Genomic DNA, 14,404 nt, shown 5'->3' on the forward strand with positions numbered 1-14,404 from the left:
GATCGATCCACACACCACCCGGAATGCCTATTTTGGCAGAACCTGCTTGGAAAAAGCTCAGTAGCCAATAAGACTTTTCTTTCTGATTGTTATTTCAGTTTTAAAAATTGTACATGAAATAAGCGACGATTCCAGGTGGCGCTGATCCGCTGCCGAAATTCAATGAGATGAATATCCATAGGGCGCTATCTTCTCCCTGCCGAAGCACTAGACTACTTTTATACGTAAAAGTAAGAAACCCTATATAAAGTGTCAACCATACACAGCACCTATAAAAAGTGTCAACCATACACAGCCCTATAAAAAGTGTCAACCATACACAGCACCTATAAAAAGTGTCAACCATACACAGCACCTATAAAAAGTGTCAACCATACACAGCACCTATAAAAAAAAAGTGTCAACCATACAGTCCAATACAATTGAGGATAAGAGGCAAACAGACCTATACATACAAAAGATGGCAAAAAGACGTTCTAAAGGCTTGTCTATGGGTACATTAGATGTCTACTCCAAAAATATCGCCAATATAGAGTGTGAGCCCTCCCTTATACTTTATCAAAGGAGGCCACATCTAGGCAACCATACAGCAGTTGTTGCAAAACTACAACTCCCAGAATGCCCGGGCAGCCTTAAGTTTGTAAACATTGCTCTAGATCAGTATTTTCTAACCAGGGTGCCTCCAGCTGTTGCAAAACTACAACTCCCAGCAGTCACAGGTTTGGGAACGTTGCACTAGATCAGTGCTTCCCAACTGTTGCGAAACTACAATTCTCAGCAAGCCGGGCATGCTGGGAATTGTAGTTTTGCAACTGCTGGAGGCACCCTGCTCTACAGGGTAAGTAGCCACCAGTCTGGCAGAACACCACACGATATTCAATTTACAAAAATAATCCTCCAAGGCCCCGCTGAAATAAGAGACTGATGACTACTACATGTTCTTTTATGAGCAGTTTTTTTTTTGTTTGTTTTTTTTTATTGGAAAAATGCAAAAAATTGTAAGGAAAAGGAAAAAAATAAGGAAAAAGAAAGGCTCAAACTATCAATACATAAAAATGTTCTAATAATCTTGGAGGATTTGTATGTGAAGATTTATGGCGATAGAACCGATGCCGTAATGTGTTCATTATGGGACCTGTCATCCAGTAATTTACAGCCCCGCACATTAATACATCCACATCAGGATCTGTATATAGGTTTAAACAAGAACAGACATCAGATATCCTCAGAAGACGCCAACCAGGACTCTGGGCACAAGATGTTCCCAGCTGCACACGAACCGAAAAATCAGAGATCAGAAATGGTTTTTAGCATGAACTGTAAGAAAAAGTCATTTTGGCTTATTTTATTTTCTTTTTTTTTTTCTTTTTAATATTAAAGCATTTACAATGAGGATGGCGTCCCCAAATACAGGATTTCCTGCCGAGCCTCTGGAGATACAGTAAAAAAAAAAAAAAAAAAAAAAAAAAAAAAAACAACAATTAACAATTACACCCAAAGCCCAGACCTAAGCTTCACTTTACTACAAGTAGGATTAAGGGTTATTAAAAAAACAAAAAAAACTTAACTTTAATGTTTTACTAATGCAACGCTAACAGCATCTTCTTATAGGATTTTATTTACATTTTTCACTTTTATCTATTAATTTTTTTTTTTTTTTTTTTTTTGGAGAGAGAATTTATCTAACACGGTTGTGGTACAGCTTTTTTGTGTTGATTTTGGTGGCATGCCGTGAATTCGGCACAGATTGCCCAGCATTCATGAATTGCTCTGCACAGTCACTTTTGGTTGGGGTTGCACCAGATTCACTCGACTTTTTAACAAAAAGCGCACGTAATAAATTCGTGACCACTGTACAAACCAATCCAAAAAACTGACTACTGCAAAACCCAACAAAAATTTAAAAAAATCCCCCCTATTGTTTCTTCGATCACATCTCAGTAGATCAGTGTTTTTTCCCCGACCAGTGTGCCTCCAGCTGTTGCATAACTACAACTCCCAGTATGCCCGGACAGAGAAAGACCGGCAAAACTAAAACAGACAGAAACAGCTGTGGTTGAAAGTCAAAGCTCGATACAATTTGGTAGAAGAAAACTTGTGAAATTGTCATCAAATTGTAATCTGACACCTGACTGATACTGGTGCCCATAAAAAGGTTATTTGGGCCAATATAACGTTGGTGTACATGGTGCCCTGTGCAGTATAACAATACAAGCTGGCCATTTTATCTCCCTGCCTCGGTCCTGTTCTGCTACATTTGGCTCCAGGTCAGCTCTGTGATTGGCTGAGCAGGAGCAGAACATCTCTGGAAGAAAAAAAAATCAGGAATGCAGCACAGGGGAGCGAAGATAGTGACAGCGACAATGGAGGTAAGTATGAGGTTTTATTGCACAGGGAGGCACATCCAGCATTATTAGATTTGCTCAGAAGGGGTACTCCCCTGAAAAAAAAATGTTTTTAAAACAAACTGGTGCCAGAAAGATAAATAGATTTGTAAATTACTTCTATAAAAAAAAAAAAATTTAATCCTTCCAGTACTTATCAGCTGCTGTATGCTCCACAGGAAGTTCTTTTCTTTTTGAATTTCCTTCCTGTCTGACCACAGTGCTCTCTGCTGACACCTCTGTCCATTTTAGCAACTGTCCAGAGTAGGAGCAAATCCCCATAGCAAACCTATCCTGCTCCGGACAGTTCCTAAAATGGACAGAGGTGTCAGCAGAGAGCACTGTGGTCAGACAGGAAGGAAATTCAAAAAGAAAAGAACTTCCTGTGGAGCATACAGCTGCTGATAAGTACAGGAAGGATTAAGATTTTTTTTTTAACAGAAGTAATTTACAAATCTGTTTAACTTTCTGGCACCAGTTGATTTAAAAAAAAATAAAAAAATTTCCCAGGGGAGTACCCCTTTAACCTTGTTCTGAACTCTACAGTAACATAAGGGGCCACAGTTTTGTGTTCTTTTGTCTACCATCCGACAAAGCGTCCTCCTGTCCAGCCTAGTAGAGATGAGCGAATTTACAGTAAATTCGATTCGTCACAAACTTCTCGGCTCGGCAGTTGATGACTTATCCTGCATAAATTAGTTCAGCTTTCAGGTGCTCCGGTGGGCTGGAAAAGGTGGATACAGTCCTAAGAAAGAGTCTCCTAGGACTGTATCCACCTTTTCCAGCCCACCGGAGCACCTGAAAGCTGAACTAATTTATGCAGGATAAGCCATCAACTGCCGAGCCGAGAAGTTCGTGACGAATCGAATTTACTGTAAATTCGCTCATCTCTACAGCCTAGCATGGCCAAATTTAGCAAAATCGCGAGAAAGAGCGACGCTCAGGTTAGGCTTTTAACTCGGACTATGTAAAACTCCCTATTTTGTCCACCCCTATACGTTATTTTGTTTCCTAAAAGCGGCGTGTGCCTAAAGCTCAGCAGGAATAGCGCAACCTGTCTTTGTTGTTCCCCTTATTATTGTTTTAAGCGTCCATTACACAATGTGCCACGGATGTGTCCTGCTCAGGTAACTCTGTGCCTGAAAAGGCCAAATGGCAGCGAATTCTCATTACCGTCACCCCTATGGAGATAATAACATACTTGCGGAAGACGTATCTAAGGCGCTTTGTTTAACTCAGCGACAAAAGGCAAATTCTGCAGTAAGCACAAGCCTCGAAATAATACGAGAGCCCCGGGCCCCCCGAAATCCCGGCTAACGTGCAGCAAGAAGCCGAATACAGTCAAATAACTGTTCGACTCATTGGACTGAATGGGGTATGGAAGAGTTTTCCAACCAGGGTGCCTGCAGCTGTTGCAAAACTACAACTCCCAGCATGCCCGGACAGCCAACGGCTGTCCGGGCATGCTGGGAGTTGTAGTTTTGCAACGACATAGGTAATACTTGTATGTGAGAGGCCACATTACATCAGTACTCTTGCCAAGACTCGGCTATGTTCACATGGCAGAATTTCCAAGCGGGACCCAGCGGAAAAATTCAGCTCGGAAATTCCGTTGCAGCAGAGTCCTGTGGTTTTTCATGTCCTGTGGGTTTGCAGCGCAAAGGAAAATTTCGTGAAAACTCAAACTTAGGCCTTGACGGCTCAATTCTTTTGGCCAAAAGGCGCTCAGAAATGCATTCCCGTCTATGGAGATGTCGTGTTTCCGAATGGTCCTAGCACCAAATGAGAGCTTGTCGCAAATTTCACGCCACAACCGTATTGTCTATGAGATATATGTGATCATATCCGGAGGAATAAGTTACTTTTCCCACTTACAGGAAAACTGTAGTGGTATTTAAAGGGGTACTCCGGTGAAAACCTTTTTTTCTTTTAAATCAACTGGTGGCAGAAAGTTAAACATATTTGTAAATTACTTCTATTAAAAAAATCTTAATCCTTCCTGTACTTATTAGCTGTTGAATACTACAGAGGAAATTCTTTTCTTTTTGGAATGCTCTCTGATGACATCACGAGCACAGTTCTCTCTGCTGACGTTATTATAATAATAATGTTTTATTTATTGTTGTCCTTAGTGGGATTTGAACCCAAGTCCCCAGCACTGCAAGGCAGCAGTGCTAACCACTGAGCCACCATGCTGCCCTTAGCATGCATCTGCTCTGCATGGTTGCTAAAATGGACAGAGATGTCAGCAGAGAGCACTGTGCTCGTGATGTCATCAGTGTTCCAAAAAGAAAGGAATTTCCTCTGTAGCATTCAGCAGCTAATAAGTACTGGAAGGATTAAGATTTTTTTTAATACAAGTAATTTACAAATATGTTTAACTTTCTGCCACCAGTTGATTTAAAAGAAAAAAGGTTTTCACCGGAGTACCCCTTTAACGTATCCCCTATCCGAAGTTATAGATAGTGGGAGGTGTCTCCAGCAGTGGTCTCCAAACTGTGGTGAAACTACAACTCCCAGCATGCTAAGAGTTCACGTGCAAAAGCTGCAAAGGCAGCAAAGCATTAGACCATGCCTAAGGCTATCAGGGCACGATGGGAGTTGTAATTTTGCAACAGTTAGAGAGCCTTAGATTGGGTAACATCACATCAGATCAGTCTTTCCCAACCAGGACACCTCCAGCTGTTGCAAAACTACAACTCCCAGCATGCCCGGACAGCCGTTGGCTGTCCGGGCATGCTGGGAGTTGTAGTTTTGCAACCGCTGGTGACACCCTGATTGGGAGACACTGCATTAGATGCTGAAGGTTGTCAGTACATGATGGGAATAGTAGTTTCACATGTTGGGAAGCAATGCATCAGACCATGCCGAATGCTGTCAGGGCACGGTTAGAGAGCCACAGATTGGGGGAACACCCCATTAGTGGCTGCTAAAGGCCGACATGATGGGAATAGTAGTTCTGCAACAGCTGGAGAGCCACCAGTCTATAGTTTAACGCTTGGTATTTTGACACTTACACGATACAATAAATACAAAATTGTAACTAGGAATCTGTCAGTATCTGAACACCTTGAGGGGCCCAGGACAGTATCCAGAGGCTGAGATACATGAGCGGCCCTCAGAAAGGCTTACACTGGGCACATGGAGGCCCCGGATGGGGGTTATAATACACCGTGGTTCCTTTTCTAACCCAGCGTATCCATCTCCATTGGTGGAACCCGATCCAGTCAGTGAGTGTCCAGGTAGTAGGCGACGCGGCCTGAACCAGGTGCATTATAGCGGTAGAGACTAACATAGCTGAGACGGTAGAGCAGGAGCATTATAACGTGATCGCTGTATTGTCTTATGTTCACACACTGAAATGGTAAGACAGAGCCCCCCCCCCCAACACAAATCCCTGCACCCCAGTATATAGTCTTTCCCAACCAGTGTACTGACAGCCATTGCAAAACTACAACTCCCAGCATGCCCAGACAGCCAAAGACAAAAGGCTGCCCGGGCATGCTGGAAGTTGTAGTATTGCAACATTATGCTGTCGGGCCATGCTGCGAGTTGTAGTATTGCAACATCTGGCTGTCAGGCCATGCTGGGAGTTGTAGTATTGCTGTCAGGCCATGCTGGGAGTTGAAGTATTGCTGTCAGGCCATGCTGGGAGTTGTAGTATTGCTGTCAGGCCATGCTGGGAGTTGAAGTATTGCTGTCAGGCCATGCTGGGAGTTGAAGTATTGCTGTCAGGTCATGCTGGGAGTTGTGGTATTGCAACATCTGGCTGTCAGGCCATCCTGGGAGTTGCAGTATGGCTGTCAGGCCATCCTGGGAGTTGCAGTATGGCTGTCAGGCCATGCTGGGAGTTGCAGTATGGCTGTCAGGCCATGCTGGGAGTTGCAGTATGGCTGTCAGGCCATGCTGGGAGTTGCAGTATGGCTGTCAGGCCATGCTGGGAGTTGCAGTATGGCTGTCAGGCCATGCTGGGAGTTGCAGTATGGCTGTCAGGCCATGCTGGGAGTTGCAGTATGGCTGTCAGGCCATGCTGGGAGTTGCAGTATGGCTGTCAGGCCATGCTGGGAGTTGCAGTATGGCTGTCAGGCCATGCTGGGAGTTGCAGTATGGCTGTCAGGCCATGCTGGGAGTTGCAGTATGGCTGTCAGGCCATGCTGGGAGTTGCAGTATGGCTGTCAGGCCATGCTGGGAGTTGCAGTATGGCTGTCAGGCCATGCTGGGAGTTGCAGTATGGCTGTCAGGCCATGCTGGGAGTTGCAGTATGGCTGTCAGGCCATGCTGGGAGTTGCAGTATGGCTGTCAGGCCATGCTGGGAGTTGCAGTATGGCTGTCAGGCCATGCTGGGAGTTGCAGTATGGCTGTCAGGCCATGCTGGGAGTTGCAGTATGGCTGTCAGGCCATGCTGGGAGTTGCAGTATGGCTGTCAGGCCATGCTGGGAGTTGCAGTATGGCTGTCAGGCCATGCTGGGAGTTGCAGTATGGCTGTCAGGCCATGCTGGGAGTTGCAGTATGGCTGTCAGGCCATGCTGGGAGTTGCAGTATGGCTGTCAGGCCATGCTGGGAGTTGCAGTATGGCTGTCAGGCCATGCTGGGAGTTGCAGTATGGCTGTCAGGCCATGCTGGGAGTTGCAGTATGGCTGTCAGGCCATGCTGGGAGTTGCAGTATGGCTGTCAGGCCATGCTGGGAGTTGCAGTATGGCTGTCAGGCCATGCTGGGAGTTGCAGTATGGCTGTCAGGCCATGCTGGGAGTTGCAGTATGGCTGTCAGGCCATGCTGGGAGTTGCAGTATGGCTGTCAGGCCATGCTGGGAGTTGCAGTATGGCTGTCAGGCCATGCTGGGAGTTGCAGTATGGCTGTCAGGCCATGCTGGGAGTTGCAGTATGGCTGTCAGGCCATGCTGGGAGTTGTAGTATGGCTGTCAGGCCATGCTGGGAGTTGTAGTATGGCTGTCAGGCCATGCTGGGAGCTGTAGTATGGCTGTCAGGCCATGCTGGGAGCTGTAGTATGGCTGTCAGGCCATGCTGGGAGCTGTAGTATGGCTGTCAGGCCATGCTGGGAGCTGTAGTATGGCTGTCAGGCCATGCTGGGAGCTGTAGTATGGCTGTCAGGCCATGCTGGGAGCTGTAGTATGGCTGTCAGGCCATGCTGGGAGTTGTAGTATGGCTGTCAGGCCATGCTGGGAGTTGTAGTATGGCTGTCAGGCCATGCTGGGAGTTGTAGTATGGCTGTCAGGCCATGCTGGGAGTTGTAGTATGACTGTCAGGCCATGCTGGGAGTTGTAGTATGGCTGTCAGGCCATGCTGGGAGTTGTAGTATGGCTGTCAGGCCATGCTAGGAGTTGTAGTATTGCTGTCAGGCCATGCTAGGAGTTGTAGTATTGCTGTCAGGCCATGCTAGGAGTTGTAGTATTGCTGTCAGGCCATGCTAGGAGTTGTAGTATTGCTGTCAGGCCATGCTAGGAGTTGTAGTATTGCTGTCAGGCCATGCTAGGAGTTGTACTTCTGCAACCTGGATAGTTACTGTAGCTGCCAAACCACATTAAAAGACCACTGCCACCTATGTGTCCTGGGTAGGTATATTTAAACAATTTACACAAGTCAGTGTTTCCCTATCAGTGTGCCTCCAGCTGTTGCAAAACTACAACTCCCAGCATGCCCGGACAGCCATATGCTGGGAGTTGTAGTTTTGCCACAGCTGGAGGCACCCTGGCAGGGAAACCCTGCTCTAGCACAATGCTGGACGATTAGACAGGATTTCTCATTGTAAACATTTTCTAATATTCGGACGCACTCATACATATGGATAGGGGGTCCTCACCCCCCAAAAAACAATGGGTGCCCGGGGCAGGAGCCCACAGACTGTATCCAGGAAGAGCAGATGAAAGGGAAGGGTGTGATCTAGAAGACAAAAGCCGCCCCTCACCTGGCTGTGTGCACACCCTGCGGCCGCACACAATGCCCAGGACAATGGGCACCCGAAACTACCGCACGGCGAGTGACGAGAACCGCACGGATAACGCAGCCCAGTCCGGCGCGGCTCCTGTGAATGAGGCGGCCGCCCCGCACCTGGACCTCCAAATCACCTTCACCCCCCTCCCGGGAAAACAAAAGGGGCCCCCGGGGGCCACACACACTTACCCACAGCTCCGTGCCCCAGCTCATGGCTCCGGCTGTCGGGGGGAGAGGCTGCGGTGACCGGGTGTGAGTGCGGGAGGACGGGCGGCTCCGGCTCCTTCCTTGTGTTGTGTGAAGATCGGGAAGGAGGGGGGAAGAGAGGAGGAGGAGGCGGGAATGGCGGGGAGGAGGGACGGGGGCAGGAAGAGCCGAGGTGGACGGACCGGTGCGGCGGGGTCACCGAGGTGTGGAGCTCCTGGGGCCCCTCCTGGTATCGGGCTCCTCACATGGGGCCCCTCAGTCTCTGAACCCACCAGTAGTTCTATACACCCGGGTCCGTGTGAGGGACGGAGGATTGTCAGCCTGTCAATAAAGTTATAAGGGGATTTGTGAAACTGAAAGAAAAGCAGTCTGTTGCCCCTAGCAACCCTTTACAACTGAGATTAAAACTCTGTTGCCCCTAGCAACCGTTTACAGATGAAAGAAAAGCAGTCTATTGCCCCTAGCAACCCTTTACAACCGAAATTAAAATTGTCTGTTGCCCCTAGCAACCTTTTACAACCGAAATTAAAATTGTCTGTTGTCCCTAGCAACCCTTTACAACCGAAAGTAAAATTGTCTGTTGCCCCTAGCAACCGTTTACAACTGAAAGAAAAGCAGTCTATTGCCCCTAGGAACCCTTTACAACCAAAATTAAAACTGTCTGTTGCCCCTAGCAACCGTTCACAGCTGAAAGAAAAGCAGTCTGTTGCCCCTAGCAACCCTTTACAACCGAGATTAAAACTCTGTTGCCCCTAGCAACCGTTTACAGATGAAAGAAAAGCAGTCTGTTGCCCCTAGCAACCATTTACAGATGAAAGAAAAGCTGTCTGTTGCCCCTAGCAACCCTTTACAACCTGAATTAAAACTATCTCTTTTCCCTAGCAACCGTTTACAACTGAAAGAAAAGCAGTCTATTGCCCCTAGCAACCCTTTACAACCAAAATTAAAATTGTCTGTTGCCCCTAGCAACCATTTACAACTGAAAGAAAAGCAGTCTATTGCCCCTAGCAACCCTTTGCAACCTGAATTAAAACTATCTCTTTTCCCTAGCAACCATTTACAACTGAAAAAAAGCAGTCTATTGCCCCTAGCAACCCTTTACAACCGAAATTAAAATTGTCTGTTGCCCCTAGCAACCCTTTACAACCGAAATTAAAACTGTCTGTTGCCCCTAGCAACCTTGTATAACTGTTGCCACAGCAACTATTTACAACTGAAAGAAAACAGTCTGTTGCCTAGGGTTCCCACCTGGCAGGTATTTTACCGGCACAGACGGTATTTTGGCCACCCTGACGGTATTTTTATATTAGAAATACCGGCAATGCAATGGCCGGTATTTAGCCAACCAATCCTCCAACTCCCGGAATGTTGCTCCATATACTAGACCAGATTTTCCCAACTAGAGCGCCTCCAGCTGTTGCAAAACTACAACTCTCAGCATGCCCGGACAGCCAACGGCTGTCCGGGCATGCTGGGAGTTGTAGTTTTGCAACAGCTGGAAGGCCCCCTGGTTGGGAAACACTGACCTATACTATATACTACTATATACTCCAACATGCTGGGAGTTGCAGTTTTCGTTTGGGGCAGCTGCTTAGCCACGGGCTGTATCAGGGCATGCTGGGAGTTGTAGTTATTAACTAACTGTGACTCCCCAATTGAATAAAAAAAAAAGCGATCAATAAGTCCCATCAAAACAAAAATATTCCCTAATACAGGCCCGTATAAGGCGAAATAAAAAAAGTTCTAGGAGTCAAAATAGGACAAAATTGCCTCCCCCCCCCCCCCCCCACAGATATGTATCCTGTGATGTCACACATATATAATTATGCAAATTAGCATGGCTGCTAATTTTTTAGCAAGAAAGGGGGTGACCCTACTGTTGCCCCTAACAACTATTTTTAGCTGAAACTTTCATTTCTTATAGGCCTCGTTCACACTAGGGAGTCTCTGTGCTTATTCCACGTGCAGCAGCCTCCCATTGATCTGGATCTGATCAGGTACATATCATTTTTATGTGTCTAGCACCTATATTTGTCTCACAAATACCTTCTTTCTGTTGCTCACTTGATTTGTCATTCTGTGCCCTGAAGGGGCGTGTTCTCACATTGCGTTCACTTCCTTCATGAGTCTGCTGTGCTGTGCTGGGTCTCTTCATCCAGTCACTGCAGGCTGCTCTGTAACCCCTTTCTCTCTGTTTTCATGCTGCAGTCTGATAGGACAGGAGTGAGCACAGAGGAGTTCTAATCCCGCCCCCTCACTTCCTGGACTTTGTCCCTGCCTGTGCTTCAGCTGGGACAAAGATGATGCTGCAGCCGGACAGGATTATGTTCTGGATGGTATGGGGACCCCTAGTGGTCTCTTTATATATGCCATGATTTCTATAATAAGAAAATAAAACAAATTTATGTAGTATATTAGAAAGATTAATGTTATTTTTTAAATGGAACAGAATTCATACTTAGGCCATGTTCAAACAGATGTTTCTAGACATTTACGGCTGAACAAAATGGCAAATTTTAGGGCGTGTGAACATGGCTGTAATATAGGAATATAAACCGGTTGTAGTTTTAATCCAGCAATGTGCTTTTCCATAGACCAGTGTTTCCCAACCAGGATGCCCCCAGTGTTGCAAAACTACAACTCTCAGCATGCCCGTCCAGGCATGCTGAGAGTTGTAGTTTTGCAACAGCTGGAGGCCCCCTGGTTGGTAAACACTGCCATAGATGTTAAGAAAGAGCTGCTGGGAGCTGTAATTACTGTTATTGTCAGTGTTTCCCAACCAGGGGGCCTCCAGCTGTTGCAAAACTACAACTTCCAGCATGCCCGGACAGCCTTTGGCTGTCCGGGCATGCTGAAAGTTGTAGTTTTGCAACAGCTGGAGGCCGACTGGTTGGGGAAACACTGCCATAGACGTTCATAGAGCACGTTATTGAATAAAAAATGCAGCATTATTATTATTAGTTATTTTTTTTTCCTGATTCATCTACATATTTTTCTTATGATTTTATAATGTTTGAACCCAGCCTGACTTTGCTCCAAAAACTGGTGAGTGTTTTTTTGTTTTATTTTTTAGGAACTTTTTGTGCCTTAATAAGCGGACGTTTCAGCCGGTTATCTATATACATGTCCCTCACTGAATAAATACAATCAATTACCATAAAAATCCAAGGAAAATGCAAATAATGAGTTCCCAGTGAATAAAACTTCACATATGCTGGTAAGTCATAAAAATAATTACACTATAAACAATATAAACTATCTCTGTCGGCTGCTCCCAGTAATAAAATACAGCAAATTAATTTCTGAGATTATTAAGATTCATATTTAGGGTAGATTGATATAACCGCGGCCAGCAGATATATGCGGTATATCACTATCTGTCCATGGTTGTGCCGTCACAGTGGCAAGTTCGGTCCCCATCGTGAGTCCCGATGACCCGAACTAACAGCGGTCCGTTCAGGTCATCAAGTCGTGGTTGGGCCGGGAAATGCAACCGCTGTAATGGTCTTACCATAACGGCTGAGTAGTGGATCCACTGTCCTGTGTGAACAATGGCTGAACCCTACCAGGGAGCGGAGTCTAAGGTGCCGTTGGTTTTCACCAGAGCCTGCCGCAAAGCAGGATGGACTTGCAGCGGCAGGCGGCACACAGGTCGCTACCCCTGGCACGATCTGTCCACACAGGTTTCCCAGATGTAACTTGGCACAGATGGTATTGCGTAGTCAGTACGAAGCACAGGTCAGAAAGCAGGTGGCAAAGAAGGGTAGTCGGGTCACAGGCACAAGGTCAGGAGGCTGGCGGCAAAGGAGCAAGGTCAGTTTACAGGCACAAGGTCAGGAGGCAGGTGGCAAAGAAGCAAGGTAAGGTCACAGGCTTGAGGTCAGGAACAGAAAATGGCACACACAAAGTAACACTTTCTCTAGAGCACGAAGATCCGGCACCAAGATAGGGAGGTGTCGGACAAATATGGGGTCTGCCCTGCAGGGAACCAATTTAAGGCATACTGGCCCTTTAAATCTAGTAACGCCAGCGCGCGTCCTAAGGAGAGGCGATGCAGAGCAGGAGACGGGCCGGCGACAGCAGGAGGTAAGGAGATGCCCGGGGCTTGTATGCGGGCACGTCCCGCATAGCGTGTCCCGGAGCCACTGAGGCAAACAAACGGGGTACGGAACGGCCAGAGTGTTGCCCATAGCAATGCCCGGGACACGCGTGCCACAGATGTTAGGGGAGAGGGTGAGCTCACGGCCGGATCGCTGCCCTTAACAACTGCAATTCTCATATAAAACAGTATTTTCATTGTCCTGTTCCTATGAGGGAGCAGAGAAACAGAAATGAAGAAGCAGATGTGAACAGGGCTTTATCTCTTATATACATAATCTACAGTTCCACCACATCCCAGCGGTGATCTATTGGATGAGATCTGGTGACTGTGGAGGCCATTAGAGTCATGTGACCTCATTGTCCTGTATGAGATGATGTCATGTGACCTCATTGTCCTGCATGAGATGATGTCATGTGACCTCATTGTCCTGTATGAGATGATGTCATGTGACCTCATTGTCCTGTATGAGACGACGTCATGTGACCTCATTGTCCTGTATGAGATGACGTCATGTGACCTCATTGTCCTGTATGAGATGATGTCATGTGACCTCATTGTCCTGTATGAGATGATGTCATGTGACCTTATTGTCCTGTATGAGATGGTCATGTGACCTCATTGTCCTGTATGAGATGATGTCATGTGACCTCATTGTCCTTTATGAGATGATGTCATGTGACCTCATTGTCCTGTATGAGATGACATCATGTGACCTCATTGTCCTGTATGAGATGACGTCATGTGACCTCATTGTCCTGTATGAGATGACATCATGTGACCTCATTGTCCTGTATGAGATGATGTCATGTGACCTCATTGTCCTGTATGAGACGACGTCATGTGACCTCATTGTCCTGTATGAGATGACGTCATGTGACCTCATTGTCCTGTATGAGATGATGTCATGTGACATCGGGCATTATCTTGCTGGAAGTATCAGATGATGGGTCCACTATGGTCATAAAGGGACGGACATGGTCAGTAACAATACTCAGGTAGGCTGTGGGGTTTATACCAGGATCAGTTGGTACTAAGGGGCCCAAAGTGCCCAGAAGATGTTCCCCCACCATTACACCTCACCAGCCTGACCCCCTGGTACAAGGCAGGAGGGATCCATGATGTATGTTTACACCAAATTCTGACCCATCTAAATGTTACAGCTGTAATGGTGAAGAAGAACAGGGTCCAGCTCCCAAGGAAAACGGATAAAATCCAAAATTTTAATTCAAGCCATTAAAAAGTGAGTGAACTCACTCACTTTTTAATGGCTTGAATAAAAATGTTGGATTTTATCCGTTTTCCTTGGGAGCTGGACCCTGTTCTTCTTCTCTATTCCAAGTCTTCACTCCAAGCATGCGGTTGGATGTTGTCCGTGCTTCCTGTCCACACTTGAAGTCCTCCTCCTCTCAAGAACTTATATGGTGGTGAGCTGGTTTTTCTCTTTCATAGCTGTAATGGTGACTCCTCAGACCAGACAACGTTCTTCCTTCTTCCATTGTCCAGTTTTGGTGACCTGTATGAATTGTAGCCTTGGTTTCCTATTCTTAGCTGACAGGAGTGTCCCCCGGTGTCGTCTTCTGCTGCTGTAGCCCATCTGCTTTAAGGTTGGACGTGCTGTGCGGTCAGAGACGGTATTCTGCAGACCTTCAGTGTAACCAGTGGTTATTTGAGTTACTGTCGCCTTTCTGTCATCTCAAACCAGTCTGTCCATTCTCCTCTGACACCAACATGTCATTTTCCTCCACACAACTGCCGCTCACTA

At 46.5% G+C, this 14,404-nt stretch overlaps 1 protein-coding gene and 1 long non-coding RNA gene across 5 annotated transcripts in view; one reads left to right on the forward strand and one right to left on the reverse strand.

Moving 5' to 3' along the window:
* Positions 1-8,883, reverse strand: part of FNBP1L (formin binding protein 1 like) — a 180,523-nt gene extending 171,640 nt beyond the window's left edge. Inside the window, exon 1 of one of the 3 annotated variants that reach the window (XM_056523123.1) lies at positions 8,523-8,880. In XM_056523123.1, the coding sequence (XP_056379098.1) occupies positions 8,523-8,546 (24 nt within the window). In that variant the 5' untranslated portion in view covers positions 8,547-8,880. Of the gene's footprint in view, positions 1-8,522 lie in introns of all 3 variants that reach the window. The other 2 variants (XM_056523122.1, XM_056523124.1) reach the window with 2 other exon arrangements.
* A 1,572-nt stretch (positions 8,884-10,455) lies between these two features.
* Positions 10,456-14,404, forward strand: part of LOC130275307 (uncharacterized) — a 23,789-nt gene continuing 19,840 nt past the window's right edge. Inside the window, exon 1 of one of the 2 annotated variants that reach the window (XR_008844726.1) lies at positions 10,456-10,537. This is a non-coding gene — a long non-coding RNA (uncharacterized LOC130275307). Of the gene's footprint in view, positions 10,538-11,644; positions 11,758-14,404 lie in introns of those variants that run through there. The other variant, XR_008844727.1, reaches the window with a different exon arrangement.

This window comes from Hyla sarda, chromosome 6 (assembly GCF_029499605.1).
Source record: "Hyla sarda isolate aHylSar1 chromosome 6, aHylSar1.hap1, whole genome shotgun sequence".
In the NCBI taxonomy this organism is placed as follows: domain Eukaryota; kingdom Metazoa; phylum Chordata; class Amphibia; order Anura; family Hylidae; genus Hyla; species Hyla sarda.